The following is a 24,795-nucleotide window of genomic DNA, read 5'->3' on the forward strand; positions in this document are numbered from 1 at the left end:
TTTAATATTAAAAAATATTTTAAATACATATTTATGTTGGAACAATTCTAAAAAAAATGTTATATACCACAATAAAATTTGAAATTGTGTATTTAGGAACAAGAAAAAAGTTTGCGCAAGTTTGCACCATTTTTTTTATTTTTTTATTTCACATATTTTATATTTTTGCTTTTCAGACCACTTTTGTTAATTTTTCCGGTTTTAAGAAGTTTATTCAAGGCGATACTGTAATAAAGAAAGCAAGAAGAAGAATCTGCCTAGGCCAGAAATAATCACTTCAGATTATATCGTATGATTCAAATCTAGATGTCCTGAATAGGAATATGGACCGATTATTACCAAACATTACAGTACACAAAAATTATCCTTGATAAATTGAATCATGATTGTTTCATAATTAACACCAAAATCAGTTGGGACTATTCACATTTTAAATTTCAGCTCATTCGGAATTCATAAATGGATTTTTGGGGATTTTTCTAAAAAATATGAGACTCAAGGTGGCGCACATTATTTTTTTCCATGGAAAATCAAAAATAAAATAATTTTTAGAGGCTTATAGATTTGTTCATATCTTCTTAACGGTTTATGATATCCCCATATGGAGAAATGCTATATTTATACCCTACACCACCATAGTGGGGAGGGTATTATGCGTTTGTGCAGATGTTTGTAACGCCCAAAAATATTAGTCTAACACCCACCTTAAAGTATACCGATCGACTTAGAATCACTTTCTGAGTCGATTAAGCGATGTCAGTCCGTCTGGTCGGCTGGCTGGCTGTCCATGTAAACCTTGTGCGCAGAGTACAGGTCGCAATTTTGAAGATATTTCGATCAAATTTGGTACATAGCCTATTGGACCAAGGACCAAGCCTATTGAAACTGGCTGAAATCGGTCCACTATTTCACCTAGCCACCATACAAATGTCCTCCCGAAATTGGACTTTATCGGTCATAAATGTTTAATTTATATATGTATCTCCACAAATTCCGCTCCAAATACGTTTTATATACACAAAATTCATGTCACCAAATTTTGTTATGATCGGTCCATAATTAGTCATAGCTCCCATATAGACCCGCATCCGAAAATCACTTTAACGTGCATAAATCGCTTAAAAATGTTGGTAAACACACAAAATTCAACATAGTTAACTTTAATATAGACATAAATCACACGACCTAATTTCATGGTGATTGGTCCATAATTGGTCATAGCCCCCATATAACCCCCCCGAAAATCACTCAAAAATATAAATTATTGAAATTTTAAAAGAAAAATTTGTTTTGCTCTTTTCTTAGTGTAGGGTATTATATAATCGGGCTTGACCGACCATACTTTCTTACTTGTTTTCAAATATGTTAAACGTAAATAGATTTCATGTCAAGTGAACCAACTTTTGAAATCGATGTCTTCCGAATTTTTCAATAAAATCGGTCGAGAACTCTCTGAGTTTGACATTTTGACCAAACATGTGTTTTTTCTCATCAATGTAACTTATTACCTATTGTTCTTAGCAAAATGTGTCCCAAATAGTTTAGCTATTTCTTCAATCTTTCGAAAAAAAAAATATAAAAAAATTTTAATATTTTTTTCCGAAATCAAAAACGTTTTTGATTTTTTTTTTTTGAAAAATTGTATCTGAATTACTATCCATGGTGCAAATTGTATCCCGATCGGAAGACATCGATTTCAAAAGTTGGTTCACTTGACATGAAATCCTCCATATATAAACAATTGAATTGAGTGAAAATATAAGTAAATATTTGCTTAACACCCTTGCATGAAATTTACTTCATTTTTTTTTTAAATATAATACAATTTTTCGTAAAACATTTCATCTTTAAACATTTCTCTACACAACTGCATCATTTGATTTTTGTTATTAAGTGGTCGAAAAATAGGGATTTTGACCTATGTGTAATTTTGCTAATTAAGAAAATTTCAATGGAGGTCACCAATATTGTAAATAATTTTTTTCCGACAAACATTTTCGTGGAATATTTTAACCCATAAATGTCCTTTTTGAAAGAACTTTTAAGGATTCTAGCTCATATCTTTAGGCAGAGATATCTTCGGGATCCAAATCTTCAATAATTTAAAATTTAAAAAAAAAAATTAAATTTAAAAGAACAATTCGAAAAAAAAAATTACAAATAATGAAAAAAACATCTTTGGAAAAAAATAAATTTTGTTTACCTAAAAATATTTAAAATTAGTATTTTTAACTATAATTTGGTGAAGAGTATAAAAGATTCGGCACAGCCGAATATAGCTCTCTCACTTGTTTTCATTTAATATTGTTACGTTTTAACCTTTTCAAAACGCTGGTTTATTTCCTTTAAATAAACCGGATACTTTTGATTGCAAATAAAAGCCGTTTAGTAGTTTGAAAATTGTAACAACTCTTTATTTATTCAAATGTACAACAACAACAGAATTAAATAGTCACTCAATGTTTTTTATACACGTTTGCAAATTCGCAGAAATACAGACACAATTTATAATGTACACGAATTCACATGAAAAATACAACACACTTTAAGGCACTAGATGATGTTTATTCGAAAAGCGTCTCTGATAAACTCACTAACGACTGCAACCTCTGCCACTATTTACAACACTGCAATCTGCACTCTAGATTGCTCTTTAACTGTCAAAGTTCGAATATTCTAGATCATACGCCATCTGTGGTGTACTTTCTACAATGTTCTTTAACTGAATATTCGAATTCAAACAGCGTTGCCAACTTACGATCAATGGTCAACTGAAAGCTTTTATTTAATAATGCCCACAGATATGTTACAGTTTGCTATTACAGCAATGTTATTTAAAAGCATTATGCTACTTTTAAATCAGCCCTTAAAATCGTTATATTTGAATTCAAGTACAATTTCGTAACAATATAATGCTCCCTTCGATCAAAAAATTAAAACTTTGACACACTGTAAAAAAAACTCAGATGAATATTTCCCAATTCTACACATGGAAAGACAAACTTATATACATAGCCTCATTCACCACCTCTGTTGGTGGAGGGTATACAAATTATGTCTCTACGTGACTGTTTTCTCATTGAATGAATGCATTCTTTGCACATCCTGTCTTATTGCCCGAGTGAGCTTGAGCACTAGCTGCAGAGTATAAAGGTGAAATATGGAATAAGTCCATGCAAACGATGATTTCAATACAAATGGATTAAAAATGAAAAATACTCAAGAATAAATAAAGAATATACACAAACAAGTATGAGTGAAAGTGTGTGTTGCGTACGTAGTATGTGTGTAAATCATAGATAAATACAAATAGATTGGAAACTCTGCTGTTAAAGACCTAACTCAGTTATGAAAAATTAAAGTATTATTAGAAAAAACTGTGTAAAAACAAAAACCACACACGTACATTTGATTTGTTTGAGTTAATTTTTTGTTTGAGTTTTTCTCTAGTTTCCGTTCTATGTGTATTTCTCTATGGTGTGAAAAATTCAAAAAGCGAAGAAGCACAAAAGCAGGCAACAAAAACAAAGTAAAGTTAGTTTGTTATGGAAATTTAAGATCCCCATGTATTAGCACATTTTTCTAGCCAATTTTCAGTTGTCTGTAAAAGCTCGTCAGGTGCGGTTGGCTAGAAAGTGGAATAAAATAAAATATTTTTAAATGAAAACGATTGCTGTCATTGTTAACGCTCTCATACATAAACATTCTTACACATACATTAGTGTTTAAAAGGATTAATAAAAAAAAGAATAATAACAAACTATGAAACCGTTGCTGGACTACAAAACCCCATGCAGGGAAATTTAAATTAGTTGTTGTATTGGCATAAAAAGCAACAAAAGTCGAAGAAGGAATTGAAAACATTTTCATGCAATCGCGTCATCAGTGTCATCATTAGTGCGTGTAAGTGAATTAGTAAGCGATTGGGACAGTGCGGGAAAGTCTCACTGTGTGTTTTTGTGTGGGTTTTTAAAGGAGGAGTGTCTTCACTACATTTGTTGGACAAGTGTGCGTGTATTTGTAAATTAATTGAAAATATAATAAAAAATGAATTTTCATTTACAATTAATTATAGGAAAAGTTTGTTATTTGATATTGATATCAGCTAAAAATTGTTAAAATTTTCAAAAAATCCTCAAACCAAAAAAATCTTCAAAGTAATCAACAAACTAGTAACCGAAAAATAACAACAACATGATTATAATCAAAAGATATTTTTGTTTCATTTCCAGCCATTAACAATAATAAACAAAAATTTTAATGTAAATTGTTCACTGTAAACAAATAAATAACATAAATATTTCTTTTTTTTTAAATAAACAAACAAAATAAGAAATAAACATTTCCCTTGTTGCTGGCTGCTACATACCATTCATTAAAAATGGAATTGAAAATACAATTAATTAAAAACCACATAAACATGCTGTTATACCTGGTCATAACCTTGAGCCTGGTGGCAATAACACACAGCCAAATGTCCAAATATCCCTGTGCCTTCATCGACACCGTCAACATAACCGGCAGTTATCCCCATGAAGTGGCCTCAGAACAAAATGCTACCACGTCGAATAATGCTGCCACCCCCGTAAACATTTCCTACATCTATCAATGGATGATTGTGCCGCCAGAATTGATAGCTGTCTATGACTTTGTCATAGAGAATGGTGTACGCATACCCACCGAACGACATTTACGGGCCTGTGTTTGTAAACTAAAACCCTGCGTACGCTTCTGCTGTCAACAGGGTTTCTATTATGATTTGGACACTAAGAATTGTCTGGCCACCAATTCCACGGATCCACATTTAACTCAAAATTCCATTACGGTGCAATTTAGAAATGATACCATAGCCTCAGTGGCCACCTCTACACATTTTCTGGTCCACCATGGTACCCCCTGTCAGAATATGCGTGTTATGCTAAAGGATAAGAAGCCAGTTAATTGGACTTTATATGAGAACGGCACCATTGCCCACAAGAACTCTTTGTTCACCAAACACTACTGCTATTCGTCTTTGCCGGAACGTGATAAATTGGCGACGAATGTGACTGGGGTGACTTGGCATTGGCAGCCATTGGCTTGTGTTCCGGAGAAACTGCCCTTCGTTTTGGGAGTACGTGAATGGACGTATGCTATATGTAAGTGAAAATGAAAAACATTAATTGATTTTAAATATTTGTAACTCATAAAACAAGAGGATTAATTTGTTCGAAATAAAATTGTAGATCAGCGAATTGTCATGATTCGTATGAATTATTCTCAGAATTATTTAAATGAGTTTAGATTTTCTTGATTTCCTTGCTAATTATCATGATTCATCAGAATTGTTTAGATTTTCTTGCTGATTATCGTATTAATTTTCCGTAAAAACTGGATGAATAGTGAGTCTTTGGATGTTGTAATGCTAAAATAGGTCAAGTCCTAGGAATTGAGCAACTTCTATCGGCCTAGTCCATAAGTAAGATGGGCTGGAAAATTTAAAATGTGTGGGGAATCATGAGGACCCTGACCACATGCTGGGTATAAATTGATGACGACAAGATCTTTGTTGTTCCATCCTGACCTCAGGTGTCTGAAATTCGCGGTGGGCGGCCTTCAAAACGACAATCATGCTTTACCGTGCTACGCAGAATTTACGACGGCTCTGAAAGTCGTTCAAAGTTTAAGTGGATCCTGCACATATCTCGTAGGAGGAACTGATTACTCAATATGATGTTAAAAGCCGTGACAATGAATCCTTCATTTCCTCGAGCAGTCTGTGACGGTCGTTTCGGTATATCACTTAAGGAAAGGAAAACACTGTGTGACCGGTCAATCGTCTAGTCCCTTAAAAGGTTTCTTTTTCAACGTCCTAAGTGCTGCCGTTGTATTTATCATTCCACCCTTAAAAAGCACGTTTAATTAAAGCGCCAAATTAATTTTCCATTTTGAAAGTATCAATATGGTTACTGGCGACTGAATATTTTAGAATCTTACCGCCTGCGTCAATTTTCCAAAGGAAGCACATCCAGACATTTTCCAATACATAAAGCTATAGCGAATATGAAGGCCAGTTCAAAAGTTCCACATTAAAATCCACTGATTTATAGCTTTGGTAATGTGAACTGTTGCTTGTTGTATTACTAAGTTCATACTTTAGATCTAAACTACTTTTTAAATTGTGGAAATGCTTGTTCTAAAATTCTTTTTAACGCCTTATCTGCTGTGATTTCCGGCAGACTACGAACTACGCAAGCCTTGCATTCACTCCACTTTTAAATTTGAAGCATGTCTGCTTGTTTTTCTCGAACCGTAGTTGCCATTTTGGTATAGAGTATGTATTTTATTAGAAAAAAAATTTATAATTATCCGATTTATGGTTTATTATTATATTGCGACCCGTAGGATTATTCATACATACCAAAACTTCATCATAACAGGTCCAGGCTTCCAAGCCAATTACCTTGTTTGATAAGACACTGAAAACATCCTCAGGCTCTTCTCGACCACTTCGCTCTGCACGACGCCAACATTAGACAGTGACAAAGCATGTGTCTAGAGGTCTAATCGAGCATCTACCAAAATCTGCACTGTTTTGTCCCAACTAGTGTTTTCCAAGGGAATTCCCGGAAATTCCGCAAAATTGTCAATCCCGTAATCCCGGAAAATTGTGCAATAATTCCCGGGAATTATTTCCCTTTCTTTTATGTGATGTTTTTTGAAATTTGTTCTAAGCGGGAATTCCCGGCATCCTGGTAAATTTCAAAATAAATGCCAATTTTTCGAGAAATTAAAAAGTGCGTGAAAAGGAAAACTCTGGAGTCTAGACCGAACATTACCCAATGCAAATTTGAGGTATCGAAAACCACACTATTCGGTATCAGTCTTCATTAAGTATTATGCACAATAGTATTTATACCCTACACCACCATAGTGGGGAGGGTATTCTGCGTTTGTGCAGATGTTTGTAACGCCCAAAAATATTGGTCTAACACCCAAGTATACCGATCGACTTAGAATCACTTTCTGAGTCGATTAAACGATGTCCGTCCGTCTGGCTGGCTGTCCATGTAAACCTTGTGCGCAGAGTACAGCTCGCAATTTTGAAGATATTTCGATCAAATTTGGTACATATTATTTTTTCGGTCCAAGGACCAAGCCTATTGAAACTGGCTGAAATCGGTCCATTATTTCACCTAGCCCCCATACAAATGTCCTTCCGAAATTGGACTTTATCGGTCATAAATGTTTAATTTATAAATGTATCTCCACAAATTCCGCTCCAAATAATTTTTATATACACAAAATTCATGTCACCAAATTTTGTTACGATCGGTCCATAATTAGTCATAGCTCCCATATAGACCCGCTTCCGAAAATCACTTTAACGTGCATAAATCGCTTAAAAATGTTGGTAAACTAACAAAATTCAACATAGTGAACTTTCATATAGACACAAATCACACGACCTAATTTCATGGTGATCGGTCCATAATTGGTCATAGCCCCCATATAAGGCCCACTTCAGAAAATCACTCAAAAATTTAAATTATTGAAATTTTAAAAGAAAAATGTTTTTGCTCTTTTACTTAGTGTAGGGTATTATATGGTCGGGCTTGACCGACCATACTTTCTTACTTGTTTTATTATCAGGTTACCCATAGTTTTGCATGGGGATATCGTCTGCATCGAAACTAAATTTATCATTATCATCCTGTACACAAAATCAAGGCTGTGTTATTCTCGCAACCGATGTTTGTATCTGAATTCGCTCAACAGCTTATGTCAATTCTCAGATTTCCTCAATATTATGGTGACCTTATACCCAACCAACCTTATACTAACCTCGATCTAATATTTTCGAGTACCCTGATGATTACCTGACTATATATTTGATATCATGTAGATGTCTCAGCAGCATAGATAACCGCTACCTAGCTGTTTCTAATACTGTAAGTATTTCGCCTTGAATTTCTCAGTCTAAATAGAACTGTGTCTAATATAGCACTTCCTGTGACATTATTCTTCTTTAAATCATCCGTTTATAGCACAATACAAATGATTAACTCGCTACCAGTTATATCTCAGTACAATGGTTATGATAATCTCCTTGTCCCAATGGTTTTTATTATCTCTAAGATAGATTTTAATATAAAAGATATTTCACAATTTGCTGATCAATCTAAATTAGTAGCTTAGAGCATATTACTTGATGTGTATGAGCAACGGACCGATTTTCAGTATTCTAAACATTGTTTCGGTAGCAGCAAACGTTTGTGCTCGTGAATTGAACTGATTGATAGGATAGACATTTGAAACATCAATACGATCAACAACTTATCTAGATAATAACCATAATAACGATCTTGCGATCGTTTGCTTTTATTCTAATAAAAGCAGGCGTCCCAAAGTTCTCAGTATATCGTTAGCTTAGTACGCAAACGTAACAAGTCCACTTTTGATTGAAATTAAGATTTTGATGCAGAAAGATAGTAAAACATAAGATACATATTTTGCAATAACAAATTTCGTTATTTTGTTTCTAACTAATGATTTTTCAGTGATACGCAAAAGTGCTAACTCCACAAAAAAAAAATAATAAGAAGAAAACATGCTAAGTCCAGCAAAAAACATTGAATATGCTATTTAAATATACTTTTTCAATACTCTTTGCTAAAATACTTTAAAGATTAACATTTTTCGATGTAATCACTATAGTATGGTTACACAATTCACTGTAAAATAAAAAAATAAATAAATTTTGAAGAAATACTAATAAAAAACAAATTTATTTAAGATTTTGAGTTATTTTTCTTTACAGCAATGAAATAAGACTGTTGTTTGTTATGTATTTAAATAATATAAAATAATAAAACCAATTTGTAAAATAATAAAACGAGAAATTAAAATTTATTATAAGAAAATGAGCTAAGTCCAGCCAAAAAACACAAAATCATAAAAACCGAAAGAGCTAAGTCCCTAAAAATGGCTTCAGTTTCTAAAGTCATTTCAATTTTTTTATTTTTTTCAACTGATACTTAAAACCAACAGATCATAGGAGAGAACTGCGCTTACAGATCTAAAGAATATTGAAAGCAAAAAAAGATAGAACGTTTTTGTCTCTCCTATAAAATTCAAAAAATGGGACTTGGCACGTTTGCGTACTAAGCTAACGATATATAGCATTCATTAGCACTATCAAATAACTGTTAGCGATCTAAGCAATCATAACTGATATAATGAGCCTTTTTTTTTCTTATAATTATTTTGTGCTTTGACATGCATGTAGTAATCTTTGAATTTTACATATTTTCGGTATGATCACCACTTTCATCCTGCACCAGCATTCGGCTACATCATTCCATATTGTCACAGGATTGTCCATCGGTAAGGGAGTAGCAAAACTAACATCCGTTGTTAACGACCACATTTTGGTGGCAACATATCCTTTCAATTTACCAGGAAATTATTTTACTTTTTAAATGAAATTTCTAAGAACAACATTTTAGCTTCAGTAGTTCTGGACAGCACTATTTCCACATTGCATAATATCGATTTAATAACAATTTCTATATTCAGTTCTCTATAATAATTAAATGCAAACTAATTAAATGTGTTTCATTCAATTCACTTAAAAATACTATATTCATTAATTGCAAAGCAATAATTTCTCCACTTTCCATTACTGCGCCAATAAGTCATCAACGTTAATTGCAGAAAATGGAATGACATTGTGTGGGAAAGAATTCAATAAGTTGCATAAACAATAAATGCATTATATGTTTGTAATATACGTAGGTAAGTGCCACTTTTATGCTTGTTTCTATAAAGCAATTAATCAAGGGAAATTCAAACAAAAGCACACGTGCAGCTCTATTCACTTTGTTGCCAATGATTTGCATATGTATTCATAAAAAGTAGATATAAAGTACATAATTGTATGCTTTTAATATAAACCAAGGGTCAAGCCCTCACATATTGTGCATACTATACTCTGTATCTTTATGATATGTTTAAAAAAGTGTGAACTAAACATGGCAATATTAATTCATAGCAAAACAAATGTGTCTATTGGCGGAACCATTAAGGGCTTATCACTTTCAATTATTCATATACCCAAAGTATCATTGTGACCCTTCCATCAATTGGATTATAAGATCCAAATTAAAAACGTAAACTCAACTATACCCTTTTTATTGTCATAAGTTTAAGTTTTTATTGTCATAAGCTAAGTTTTGTAATTATTTATCCCTTTAGAAATTACAGATTTTATTTTTTAGAAATTATTTAAAATACTATGTAAATTCTTACTCAGTAGTCAGAGAGCTAACTCCAATTCTCTATAAAGTTAATTTTTTGCGTTATGACTTGTCAGTAAGCAAAATATGCATCATTAGAGAGTCATAAACCTACATGTAGATTCCATTCCATAGATCATGTGGAATTGGATTTCATGCTGTATTTATACCCTACACCACCATAGTGGGGAGGGTATTATGCGTTTGTGCAGATGTTTGTAACGCCCAAAAATATTAGTCTAACACCCACCTTAAAGTATACCGATCGACTTAGAATTACTTTCTGAGGTCGCAATTTTGAAGATATTTCGATGAAATTTGGTACATATTATTTTTTCGGCCCAAGGAACAATTTCACCTAGCCCCCATACAAATGTCCTCCCGAAATTGGACTTTATCGGTCATAAATGTTTAATTTATATATGTATCTCCACAAATTCCGCTCCAAATAAGTTTTATATACACAAAATTCATGTCACCAAATTTTGTTACGATCGGTCCATAATTAATCATAGCTTCCATATAGACCCGCTTCCGAAAATCACCTTAACGTGCATAAATCGCTTAAAAATTTTGGTAAACACACAAAATTCAACATAGTTAACATTAATATAGACATAAATCACACGACCTAATTTCATGGTGATCGGTCCATAATTGGTCATAGCCCCCATATAACCCCACTTCCAAAAATCACTCAAAAATATAAATTATTGAAATTTTAAAAGAAAAATTTTGTTTGCTCTTTTACTTAGTGTAGGGTATTATATGGTCGGGCTTGACCGACCATACTTTCTTACTTGTTTTTCCAACAAGATGGTGTTACATGCCACACAACTGGTCAACCAATTCTTATGTTAAATAGAGAAGAAAATCAAGGGAGACGAGAATTGGTCCGATCAAATGGCCACCTCACTGATGCGATTTAGCTCCATTGCATATCTTTTTATGGTGTTGAGTTTAGTTGTGCCAACGTTCCGGCCAGTAAGGATGGAATAGTTGTGATCAAATATTGGATCCAAAAAAACAATTGCTGTGCCCATATGAACGAGATCGAATTCCACACCAGTGCTGGTAGTCGAATATGAAATGCTATATGTACCTTTTATGAAGGATTTTCCAATACGGACTTCCGAATTTTGATAGCGGCCATATTATTGAAGCTCCACCTATCGTATTAGTTGTCTTTCTTTCCGTTTGTTTTGCTAAATCACCATGGAGTTCAAAAGCACATGGAAATGATAAAATTGTTTTATCAAAATGGATATACTGTTTGGGCAAAGTTCCAAGCGCTTCGCCCATTTTACCTGATGAGACCCATTTCTGGATGAATGGGTACGTCAGCAAACAAAATATTCGATATTTTAAGATCCAAGAGCGTTCAATGCATCCCGAAACAGTCACTGTTTGGTGAGGCCCTCAACGGTGAGCGCTATTGGTCGATGATTTCCAACTTGTTTTGACTGAATTGGATTATATGGACACCAACAACACGTAGTTTCAGCAGGACGGCGCTACGCGCCACACAACTTATGACATATTGAATATTCTGCACGAGATATTTGAGGACATGGTCATCTCACGTGGATGTAATGTGAACTAGCAACCGAGATCGTGAGATTTGACACCCTTAGACTTTTTCTTGTGGGGTTTTCTTAAGCTGCAGGTCTATGCGAATAAGTTACAAATCACAGCGACCCTCAAAGCCAACATAACCCATGCCATAGGTCAAATTCAGCCTGATTTATGCTACAGAGTCATAAAAAACATTTCGGAGGAGCGCCAACCAGCGAAGCAGCGGTGGGAATTGGCACAATGTTACTAGGGTGGGTCAAAAAATCCGTGCTTTTAATGAAAATTATTATATTTTTCAACATAGTCTCCTTTAACCACTTTATCCAACATTTTTCAATTTGTTTATCCCTTCCAAAAAATAATATTTGTAGAGGTCATCAAAATAGATATTTTGTGTGAGATGATTTCATCGTTGATGTCAAATCTCTTTCCTCCGAGACATTTATTCAGGTTTGGAAACAAGAAATAGTCACTCGGGGATAAATCTGGATAATAAGGCGAAAGTGGGAGCATTTCGTAGCCTAATTCATTGATTTTTACCACGGAAACTTCACATGTATGTACCCTTTTATACATCCGATTGTGGGCAAACACAGCAGCCATCTTGCGGAATGCTTTCTCATACACAAGTGAGATGTCTATGACTCCCACAATCTCACGCACTTTCAATCTCCGATCGGCCAATACCATATCGTGATTGGGCGTCCGGAACCTTCGGCACCAACCGTGTTTGTATGGCCATAACAAAATGCAGTAAACCTCGTTTATCAAGTTTAGCCTTTATTTGAGTGATGGTTTTTTCCGCAAAAAATAATGCTTAATGAGTACACGAAATTCACCTTTTTCCAATTTCTCCTCAAGTCACGAGGTAGTCTGCTATCAAATTTTGACAGGAGTCAACTGATGCCTATTGACAGAAGCAGTGTTGTTAAGAGCCGGGGATTCAAAAAGTCGCGGCCTTATTTTTACAAGGAACAGAAACTAGCCTGGCTTGTAGTAACTAAGCTAACTTTGATACGACCTTTAAGATCAGAATACTAACAAAAGATGACTGGCTGAAAATACTGCTCTTCGGGTTGACGCGATCTTAATCTACTCAAAGATAGAAATTTACATGGAAATTTACACCATCGCGACAGCTGGGAGAAAAATATGCGACCTAAATGTCCAACGTAGTTACGCGTAATTAGGTAAAATTGTCCTTACAATTGTATTTATTTCCTGGCTTTATTATACCCTACACCACCATAGTGGAGAGGGTATAATGCGTTTGTGCAGATGTTTGTAACGCCCAAAAATATAAAAAAACCGATCGACTTAGAATCACTTTCTGAGTCGATTAAACGATGTCCGTCGGTCCGTCCGTCTGGTTGGCTGACTGGCTGTCCATGTAAACTTTGTGCGCAGAGTACAGGTCGAAATTTTGAAGATATTTCGATCAAATTTGGTACATATTATTTTTTCGGCTCAAGGAACAAGCCTATTGAAACTGGCTGAAATCGGTCCTTTATTTCACCAAGCCCCCATACAAATGTCCTCCCGAAATTTGTCTTTATCGGTCATAAATGTTTAATTTATATATGTATCTCCACAAAATCCGCTCCAAATACGTTTTATATACACAAAATTCATGTCACCAAATTTTGTTACGATCGGTATATAATTAGTCATAGCTCCCATATAGACCAGCTTACGAAAATCACTTTAACGTGCATAAATCGCTTAAAAATTTTGGTATACTCACAAAATTCAACATAATAAACTTTCATGTAGACATAAATCACACGACCTAATTCCATGGTGATCGGTCCATAATTGGTCATAGCCCCCATATAAGGCCCACTTCCGAAAATCACTCAAAAATATAAATTATTGAAATTTTAAAAGAAAAATGTTTTTGATCTTTTACTTAGTGTAGAGTATTATATGGTCGGGCTTGACCGACCATACTTTCTTACTTGTATTTGTGTTAGAATGGGTTTCAGGGCATATTGCATTACCTAATGAGATTCAATCATCCATCTCATTCAGTAACGCGTTCAAATAGACGAAATTCTCACTTAGTTATTGAACATTGTAGTGTAAACAACAAAGTTTTTTTTTTTTCTTCGAAAATTACGCATTTTGTACCAACAAAGCGTCATATGCGAGAAGTTTTGCTTTACTTCTTTAATTTGACACACCGATTATTCAGCAAAGCTTATGGCGAAAGAGTTCCGTCGGTTTCAACGTGCGAGATGTGGTTTGTGCGGTTCAGAAGTGCTGATTTTGACTTGGAAGACAAAGAAGACCAAGAATTGGAGGCATTACTCCATGAAGATTGTTGTAAAACTCAACAAGAGCAAACTCAAGGAGCTACTCAATCAGTTTGAAAACGTTTTGCGAGCAGCAGTATTCATTGGGAAATTGGTTACCACTCGAATCAAAGCCTAGAGGCCTTGCAAGATGAATTCGCATATCCGAAAAAATGATTGAACGTTAAAAAGAAAATCATTTTTGCACTGAATCATTACATGCGATGGCAAATGGATGCATTACTATAAACCGAAGTGAAAGAGCTCGTATGTGAAGCCCTGCAAACCAGCCGAATCGACACCAAAGGCAAATATCCATGGTGCTAAGGTAATTCTCTGTAGTTGGTGGGGGCAAAAGGGTCCGATCTATTATGAGTTGTTGAAATTTGACCAGACCTTTACAGGGAACCTGTATCGAATGCAACTGATTTATTTGAAGCGAGCATTGGCTGAAAAACGCCCTGAATGAAACCGTAATATTCCATCATGACAACGCTCTGCCAAATGTTGCAATACCAGTTAAAAAGTATTTATAATGAAGTGATTGGGAAGTTTTGGCGGGTGCCTTATAGTCCAGATCTTTCTCCGTCCGTCTACTGTGTATTTCGATTGTTGTATAACGCTCTCTCTCTCTGGGATACGCTTCACTTTAGAACAGCGTATCCGAAATTGGCTTGATTTGTTCTTGGACTCAAAAGATGAACAGTACTTTTGGAACCATATGTTTCCAGAAAGATTGAAAAAGGTCATAGATAACAATTTACAAATGTTTCAAAATAAAAATCATCGACCTATAGAGCTCGCCAGCCAGCCCAAAATCCACACCAAACAGTGACTTTTTTGGGATGAATTGGACGTTTTGCACGAGTAATTGAACACTGTATCCGTCCATGGCGATCGCTGCACGGTGGCTCATATCTCAATTTCATCGGCCAAAAGTCATAGCTCCCATATAAGACCCGCTTCCGCTGAACCAATTTTAATGAAATTAAAAGTGGAGAAAAAAATGTCTAAGATATATCTATCGGTTCAAAAGTTACAGAGTTATGGCCGATGAAAAACGAAAATGGGCCACTGTGCGACGCTTTGCCAAATATTGCAATACCTGTTAAAAAATATTTAGAATGAAGTGGTTGAGAAGTTTTGTCTCCCCCGCTTTATAGTCCAGACCTTGCTCCGTCCGACTACTATTTGTTTCGATCGATGTAGAATGCTCTCTCTGGGATACGCTTCATTTTTGAACAGAGTTTTCGATATTGGCTTAATTCTTTCTTGGCCTCAAAATATGAACAGTTCTTTTGGCTCCATATGTTGCCAGAAAGAAGAGAAAATGTCATAGATAACAATTTATAGCGCTCGCCAGCCAGGCCAAAAATCACACCAAACAGTGACTTTTTTTGGGATGAATTGGATGTTCTAGGATCTCTTGGTTTTGTCAAAATTAAAAGAAATAGTTTGTTGATATACCAATTGCTGAAGATGATTTTTTTATGAAAAACGAACAAAACATCTATTTTGATAAAACAAATTTATAATTTGCACGTGTTATTGAACGCTATAGCCTTCCATGGTGATCGCTGTGAACTATCAAAGTTCGGACTTTTAATAAAACCTTAAGCAAATATCTTTAACAAATGATCGATTCATATTAACAAACAGTTTATGGTTTAAACGAATTTTTCGCACATCCTCCTTTAGAATTAATTAAATATTTGAATACAATTGTTAATAAACAAAAAATATTTATTCATTAATTCGAAAAAAAACTCACATCGTCCGTATTTAATGGACATGTTGTCAGTAGCCAAATTATTCATAAAATCCCGAAATATTCTTTAGAAATAAAAACCAAGTATTGGGCAATTGTTTTCATATTGTGGGCGTTGGAATATTGTGCGTTTTCTCCACACTCTTGTACAAATTGTTTGTTTATTTATTCATTGTTAATGAAATATTTTTTCCGTAAAATGTTTGGTTCAATATTAATTTATTTTTAAAAGGTTTTCGCTATATATTTAAGAACAAAAGCGAATATACATATAAACTGAATTAAACTAATATTCATTAGACAAATTTGTTGATTGTATTTTGTAAAAACATTTCGATGGTGTTTAATAAGTAAGAATAATGGAAACAGCTAATTAAATTGTAGTATTTAGAGCAAAAACTACATAAGACACATAAAATCAAAATATTAAAGAAAAAATAAACCATTTTTTGGGACAATCACATAAAACTGAATTTAATATTTAGATAAATATTACTTATACCCCTAGTAGTCCCTTGGGGTTTGAAATAGGTTTATTATTATGAAAGAATTTTAACTACATAAACATATTGAACATTTAGGGCATGTATGTTGTAATCAGCCCCTATAAAAAAATGTATTTCAAAAATAACATCATGAAATATTCCTATTTTTATACCCAATGTATTATTACACACATTTTTAATGTTCGCACTCGCAACACTTTGAAATAAATTGATTGAATTTTGACAACCATATGATTTATTTTATACAAAGTTCGATATTAAAGCGAAAACAATTCATAAACAGTTTTCCACTTAATTTTCAAAGAAGAGAAACGAACGAACAAACATTTATGGATTTATGAAGTGATAAACACGATGAGGAAAATAATGAGGCCGGCTGGCTGTTGGTGGCTGAAAGTCTGTGCGTAAATAAAAACAATGGACTTGAAGTACAATGAAAGAAAAACAGAATATTGTTGCAATTACAGAAATTTTATTTATATTTATACAAAAAAAAAATTCAATTTGAAGATGCAATATTCTTAAAAAAATAAATAATATAAAAATTAATTTATTTTGTAGATGATTTTCATAAACAAGAATTTTTGTTCGAATAAATAAAACCCCGCAGAGTTATTGAGTAACTCAATTCGAAAGAAAACATTTTCGAAACGATTTTCATTTTGAAAAAAAATTATTATTATTATTAAAAAGAATAATTTCGCAATGAAAATTTACTGAAGAACTCAAAAATTTTTAATCTTTATTTTTTATAAACTTCTCGGGAAGGTAAGTTTATCATTCCATTTGTGATTTCCACAATATAATTTTCCGATCCTATAAAGTATATATATTCTGGATGCTTATAGATAGCGGAGTCGATTAAGCCATGTTCGTCTGTATGTCTGTTGAAATCAATTTTCTGAAGACACCATATATCTTCGGGATCCAAATCTTCAATAATTCTGTCAGACATGCTTTCGAGAATAAGCAAAATCGGTCAACAAATGGCTGAGATATGAGAAAAAAAACCAGGACAACCTCTATTTTTGACCTATATCTGGATTACTAAGTCATTAATATAGACAATATGGATATCTAATGATAGATATTTCAATAGCCTTTGTAACGACGTATATAAGACCATAGTAAGTTGGACCTACAATGGGTTAAAATCGGAAAAAATATTTGTTAACCCTAATTTTTTTTACCAAAGAAAAAAATTTAAAAAACCAAAAAAAAAAAATTTAAAAAAAATAAATTTGAAATAACAATTAAAAAATTTTTTTTCCAAAAAATTAAAAAAACAATTTTTGAAAAACAAATAAATTTTGTTTACCTAAAAATATTTAAAATTTGTATTTTGAAGTATAATTTGGTGAAGGGTATATAAGATTCGGCACAGACGAATATAACTATCTTACTTGTTATATCCTTCACCTTCGTGAGAAGGGTTTATATAAGTCTGTCATTCCGTTTGTAATTTTTACAATTTTCATTTTCGACCCTATAAAGTATATATATTCTGGATCTGGAGAGGAGTCGATTAAGCCATGTCCGTCTGTTTGTATGTCCTTTTATCGAAATCAATTTTCTGAAGACCCCAGATATCTTCGGGATCCAAATCTTCAATAATTCTGTCAAACACGATTTGGAGAAGTTTCCTATTTAAAATCAGCTAAATTGGTCCAAAAATGGCTGAGATATGAGGAAAAAACCAGGACAACCTCGATTTTTGACCTATTTTTTTTACATATGTATTAAAGGCCTGCACAAGACAACATTTTGTAGAAAAATGTCTTACTTCAAAATTTGATGCTTTGTTTTGTTGTGTCGACGCGCACATCATGTTGTTCAATGTCATCGCGCCGCAAAAACCATGTTGTACCATGTCTTCGCGCCGCGAAAACCGTGTTGTGCCATGTCATGTCTATAACTATTGATGATGCTGTTGTTATGTGTGGTAGCTTGAGTTGAATTGATGTTAACAAGTGTCGCATTGTTAGGCAGAATAAAATTGCATAGCAGAATGAAATTGTACACAACTGCTGAACTGTGAAAATCTGAGAACTATTATTATTTAGCATTACATATTTTTTTTAAATATTTAGAGCAAATAATATAAGGATTTTTAAAAAATATAAATAATAAAATGTAACACAGGAAAAAGAAATTCATAATTGGAATGAATTTTTTAATAAATATTATTAATCGAACATGAATTTTTTCCAAACTTTTTTCATTCAGAACATCTTCATAAATATTATAAAATTGTACATGAAGGAAATTTTTGCTTTTTTTTACACAAATTTGTTGCTATTTTATAATAAATTGCATTATGTAGTTCAAATATTTTTGTATAATATCCCAATATTGGCCAATATTTCTAAATGTATCGAAAAGTCTGAAACGTAAATAATTTCAAAAATGCAGTAAATTTAGCCCATATTTTCTCATTATATATGTAGCTGAAAATCATAAAAAAATTAAATATTTTCCAAGAAAAATTTCAAACATTTTTGAATAACATAAAAATATACTAGAAAATTTAAATAATTTTGTTCAAGCCTTCTAGATTTTATTTGAAAACAAAAAATAGGAAAAAAAATTCTGTGAAGTTATGCAATAAATGCCCTACACTTTTTCTTCAAATCGTTGGGCAGTTGTATTTGTTCCATTGGAACATTTTCGTAGATTTATATTTTTGTAGCAATTATGCCTCGAAAGATTCAGAGACACTTCATTAAATTTAAACACGTTTTTACAACGAGTATAATAAACACGTTTTTCTTTAATATCATTAAATATATTATAAACTTCACCGTTAAGGATTTATGCATTAATTTAATTTTCTTTAATTAAACACCGTCTAATAGGCCAATTGGCTTTGTTCATGGAGTTTTATTTTATTTAGCAATGTAATTATTAAATGTCCCGTTAATAATATTCGAGCGGTTGTACCTAAGTCAGGTAGTATTTAAAATATGTATGTGAAACACATTACATTTTTAATTCCATGAAAATTATTGGCATTTTATGGCTTATATTCCACGTATTCCTTTTTAAGTAATAATATAACAGGTAATATTACTAAATATTGTAAAATTTTCCAAAACAACATTGAAAAACCCATTGGTGTACTTTCGTATTTTTATTGTAATTTTTTTCTTATTGCACACAGTAAATACTACAAATGAATTGAAATCATCTCATACAAAAAATGCCTCATACATGATTTAAATGACTTGAAATTATTTTCCATGTCATCCATGCATCTGTTAATTTTTTTTAATGTTGTGTGTGTTATGATGTTGTTAAAATGATGCTGCATTTGTTTTTTGTTTTGATATACATTCCCTTTGCGTGTTGCTGTTAAGTAGGTAAAAGAACATAACATGACATGACAAAAGCATCATGTGGCAATTGTCTTCATGTTAAACAATGCAGCTTGTGCAGGTCTTTAATATGTATATCTGGATTACTAAATCATTAATATAGATAATATGATATGATAGATATTTCAAAGACCTTTGCAATGACGTAAATTTTGTTTACCTAAAAATATTTAAAAATTTTATTTTGAACTATAATTTGGTGAAGGGTATATAAGATTCGGCATAGCCAAATATATATCTCTTACTTGTTTTTGTTTTAATTTAATATTTGACACTAATTTTTTTTTTAATTTTTCAGGTCTTATTATTACCGTAATTTGCATGATCATCATTCTATTTATATATTTATTGTGCACGGAAATGAGGAACACATTTTATGGGGTGGCCATAAAGTCGTATGCATTGTGCATCATCATTGGTTATTCACTGCTGGCACATTTAACACTTACAAACCCAGCGGATATGTCAAAGTATTCATGTTCCAAGATACGTAAGTATATTTAGATTTAAGACAGTTTTATACACTCTAGATATATTGATATCCAAAAACATGCTGATCATGTTTTAGAATTTAGAAAATCTACTAATGTCTGATCACTACGTTGACTCCAATTTATATATTTTGTTTCATTTGAAAGAGAAGTCAATTGGTTACTTTATACATCCCAGATAATCTAGCGTGAAGTCAATTGCCACTTAAATGTCTCGAAGTAATCTAGAGTGTAGTCACTTTAAACGTTATTTCGTACAGCACTTTTTTGTGAGTTTTCTTTTTTTAGCTACATGTCGTTGGTGACCAAATTGTCCAGTTCATGAAATATGGACCGACGATGTCGCCAGCTAAAAATCCACACCAAAAATTGACTTTATCGGGATGCATTGGATGTTCTTTGATCTCATGTGGATTAGTATCGTCCCAACTTCGACAATCTAGTTTGTTGACGTGCCCATTCATCCAGAAAAGGGCCCCATCGTAAAATGGGCGAAGCGTAAGGAACGTTGCACAGTGGTATGAGAAAAAAAAAGATGGAAATAAATCTGTAACTTCTAAACCCTTGGTCCGACATTCGCAAAGAGGAAGTGTAATCGAGTTTAACTTCGTCGTAGCTATCAATTATCTCTTATAGCTTAGGAGATATTCGCATTTGAAAATTTAATTTTCAACATTTTTACCCACCCACACCAGTTTTTTGGTGACCGCGGTTCCATTTATTTGTATATATCAAATAAAGAAAGAATTGTTTAAAAATAATGACTAAAACCAAAGTTACATGCATTTGAATTTAAACAAATTTTAAAAGGCGATTTTTTGGGAAAAAAGTACTTTTATTTTTTTTAAGTTATCTAAAAAATTTCTGAGAGGATGTATAATGAATTTGTACTGTTTGAGAAGCTAACTTTACAGCAAATATTTTAAATGAAAAAAATTATAATTTTTGATACCGAGGGGACCAGGTCCATTCAAAAACGCCTATTTTTTTATGTAAAATTCAACATTAGGGCAAAAATTCTCAAATCGCATAGTCGATATCAAAATATAGTAACCGACTTTAGATGGGCCAATATGTTCTTAATTATTTTGTAAAGGGTTCCGATAACCCCGCCCCTGGTATGGATATTATAGGCAAAAAACGAAATAATCCCATTTTTGGGATTTTTCAAGACTTTTTTGGAAATTGCGGAATACTTGATAACAAATTTCAAAATTTATTTTTATTTTTCATTTTAAATAGAAAAATCTACATAACTGTGTAATTTCATTAAAAAATATTCATAAATAAAAATTTAATTTCAATTTGAAAAATTTTTATCTATGCAAAAACTCAATAAAAAGCATTTTTTGTCATATTTTTCAAAAAAGTATTCCATGAATTTTTTTAATTGTCAAAAGTTATATACATTTAGAAAAGTAGACAAAATCCTCTATCCATTGATATATAACATGTCTATCTTGTGTTTTTTACGTGGCAAATAAATTAGAGAAAACTTAACAACTCTTTTGCAAAAAACGTCAAAAATCGCATATTTTGAGTTACAAAACATTTATTTTGATAGATATCCCATTCGCATCCCACTAAGCGACTAAATAGGTCTTTAAGGAAAATATCTGAGCTTTCTGTTGAGCTAAAAAACAAATTTAAAAGAGGGCCTATTTCGAAAAAAACAAGTCAACAATGTTTTTGATTTTGCAAAAAAAGTCAAAAATTGTATGTTTTGAGTTACAAATCATTTTTTGGTAATAAGTTACATGGATGAGAAAAATCACATGTTTGGCCAAAATGTCTAACTGCGAGAGTTCTTGACAGATCTTGTTGAAAAATTGTGTCTGAATTACTATCCAATATCGATGCAAATTTCATCGATTTTAAAAGTTGGTTCACTTGCCGTGAAATCCCTCATATATAAAACTATAGTTAAATATGAAATTTTGTTTTTCTATCATGATTGCAACCCGTGCCGACTTGCGATTTAATTTTGAGGTGCATTTATAAGGGAAAAAAATGCAATTTTTTCAGTTTTTGTAAAAATTTGGAAATTGTAATTCTAGTAAGATATAAAATACAAAAATTGGTTAGAAAATGTTAAAGTTATTAAAAAATCGCCAGGCCATTAACGTGTCTCAGGCCTCAGAAATGTAGGAACAAAATTAACCTATTTTGAGAAATATTAAAATAAAAGCTTATTTTTACTTAGAATATATCCATATTTACTTGTATATGAGTTTTTGTCTTCTTAGGATACCGTATGACCAAAAAAATTAATTTTTTTAACGGCAGTTTCAAAACTCCATTTTCAAATTTTAAAAATTTTGTTAAACAAATTTCAGAATTTTTTAATCATCACATTGGGATTTATTGAGAACATAATAGGGAATAAAAATATGAAAAATGTATGGCAATACCTCCAATAGTTTTTCCGTACCTGCGATTTAAATTTTTCGATTTTCGAGAAAAACTAATTTTTTGGCCATATTTTGGCGAATGAGCCGAATTTCCTTACTTACTTTTCCTAAAAAAATTTTGGGACACTCTAATATACATGACCTAAAAGTGTAATTTTTAAAACTAATCTCTCTAAATTTTCCTTTTTCTTCCAGCAAGTTTTGCCCTACTCTACCTTATTTTATCATTCTACATTCTGAGCTTCATAAGCTTCAATTTCTACTTGAGCTTTTTTGGCATCATCTTAAGCAAACTGATGTTTTGGTTTATATTCTTTCCAATTGTCTTGGTGGCAGCCTGTTGGTCTTTCTTCGTCAGTTTTGATTACTACAACAATAAGCCGGTGTTTGGAAATGATACATGTTGGTTTGATCGTAAGTATTTTAAAAATTATTTGAAGAATTTCTTTAAAAATTCAACACTTTTTCAGCCCGCAACTTTTCCATAGTTGTGTATTTGTATGCTCCCATTATTTTGGCCTGCATATTCAATGGCATTTTCTATATTTTATCGCTGCTGAGAATGAGTGAAGGTTTGGGGGATGGTGAGACGTGTATAAATAAATTAATTGCCACAGTTTCCAGGAATCGGTTATTATATGGAATTGCTTTTTTCAACATGACACATTTAATTTCCAATAAACGTTTTATTTCTTTTTGTTGTTTAGATTTAAATCATTTTGGAAATTCTATGGCTATACCTTGATCTCGTGGCTGGTGTGCATGATTTCATTTGCCATTAATTACTATCGCGGCGAGAAGACTCACATTAACTATATGGTTTGTTTGTTTGTGGCCTTCCATGGTTTTGGCTCCCTGTACGCTCTGATTGGTAAAAATAGTCAAATACAAAACTTTCTTCGTCGTATTGAGGAGGAAGCGTATGTAGCAAATTTATAAAAAAAACAACTTGTTTACAAAATTTTGTTTACTTTTTTTTTCAATTTTAAAATTTTAATTACCAAAAATTAATTAATGTTTAAAATATAATCGTTCAACAAATGTTTAGTATATTGCTTGTTTTTTTTTCTTTTTATTTCTTTTAAACATTTCCAGTGATAATGATGATGTTGCCGAAATTTCAGTGCCAATGACACCATTTTAGTTTCTTTAGATTTAAGGTAAAATTTGTATGTGTATCATTTAGCATCTTAGATAATAAGAATTTTGTAGTTTTTAAGAATTATTTATAAATTATGTATTATTTGAAATAATGTATTAACGGTCCACATGTGTTTTTTTATTTTTAGAACTTTAATTGAAATATGATTTTTTTGTAATTTACTTTTCTCAAAAATAAAATTGTTTTGTATTTTTTAAGATCTAAAGAAAATTTTGATGGGCAATTTTTCACATTAAATAAAATTATCTAAAAGAAAGTGTGTGAAACTTTTGACTTTTTATTAGTTTTTTTTTATAACTTTATATTTATTTATTGTATCTGGGGCCAAATTACCGTATTCGTCATCGAATGAACTATCGTATCGAAAAATGATTTCGATATTGAAATTATTATAAAATGTACTAAATTTCTTGCTCGTTATCGAATGCCAGAATCTCAAATAGGAAAATTACGATAAATTTTACTCGATATCGAATGCGGTAATTTGGCCCCTGCCTATATCATTAGGCCTTACAATAAGTCGTTAAATCTTATAACTAAAATTAAAAATAATTGCTCTCCAACGAGAACATTTAAAGGTAAATGGACCTCATCTTAGCGGGCTGGTAGATCTCCTCTACGAAGCCTTGATCTGGTTTGGGTCTGTGTGAGAAGCCGAGCAAGCGGATTCGGTTGGCATTGTAGTTTCAGTATATATTTATCACATATTTTCTTAAACTCATTCTTCACTAGTGGTACTTCCAAGTCCCTGTGGATGTTCTCATTTCTTATGTACCATGGTGCACCCTTCATGGTCCTAAGAATTTTCGATTGCGCCCTCTGTATAAGTTCAATACTGGAATTACCGGCCGTTCCCCACAAATGGATTCCATATGTTCAAATTGGTTTTGAAATACTTTTATACAGGATGACTTTATAGTCAAGGCTTAATTTTGAT

The 24,795-nt window shown here is 32.3% G+C and overlaps 1 protein-coding gene across 1 annotated transcript; it reads left to right on the plus strand.

Annotated features, from left to right (window-relative positions):
• Window positions 1-4,372: 4,372 nt before the first annotated feature.
• Window positions 4,373-24,124, plus strand: mthl8 (methuselah-like 8). Its single transcript, XM_065505189.1, has 6 exons — window positions 4,373-5,138; window positions 20,093-20,284; window positions 22,892-23,110; window positions 23,167-23,326; window positions 23,404-23,616; window positions 23,792-24,124. The coding sequence occupies exons 1-6, from the start codon at window positions 4,382-4,384 to the stop codon at window positions 23,838-23,840; spliced, it is 1,590 nt and encodes a 529-aa protein (XP_065361261.1). The 5' UTR covers window positions 4,373-4,381; the 3' UTR covers window positions 23,841-24,124.
• Window positions 24,125-24,795: the final 671 nt, after the last annotated feature.

This window comes from Calliphora vicina, chromosome 3 (assembly GCF_958450345.1).
Source record: "Calliphora vicina chromosome 3, idCalVici1.1, whole genome shotgun sequence".
Lineage (NCBI taxonomy): Eukaryota > Metazoa > Arthropoda > Insecta > Diptera > Calliphoridae > Calliphora > Calliphora vicina.

Bases quoted from the DNA above. Each gene is read 5' to 3' on its own strand.
- mthl8 (XM_065505189.1), top strand. From the start codon at position 4,382: ATGGAATTGAAAATACAATTAATTAAAAACCACATAAACATGCTGTTA. The intron at 5,139-20,092 runs GTAAGTGAAAAT...TTAATTTTTCAG, and splicing joins TGAATGGACGTATGCTATAT to GTCTTATTATTACCGTAATT. The intron at 23,111-23,166 runs GTAAGTATTTTA...ACACTTTTTCAG, and splicing joins TGATACATGTTGGTTTGATC to CCCGCAACTTTTCCATAGTT.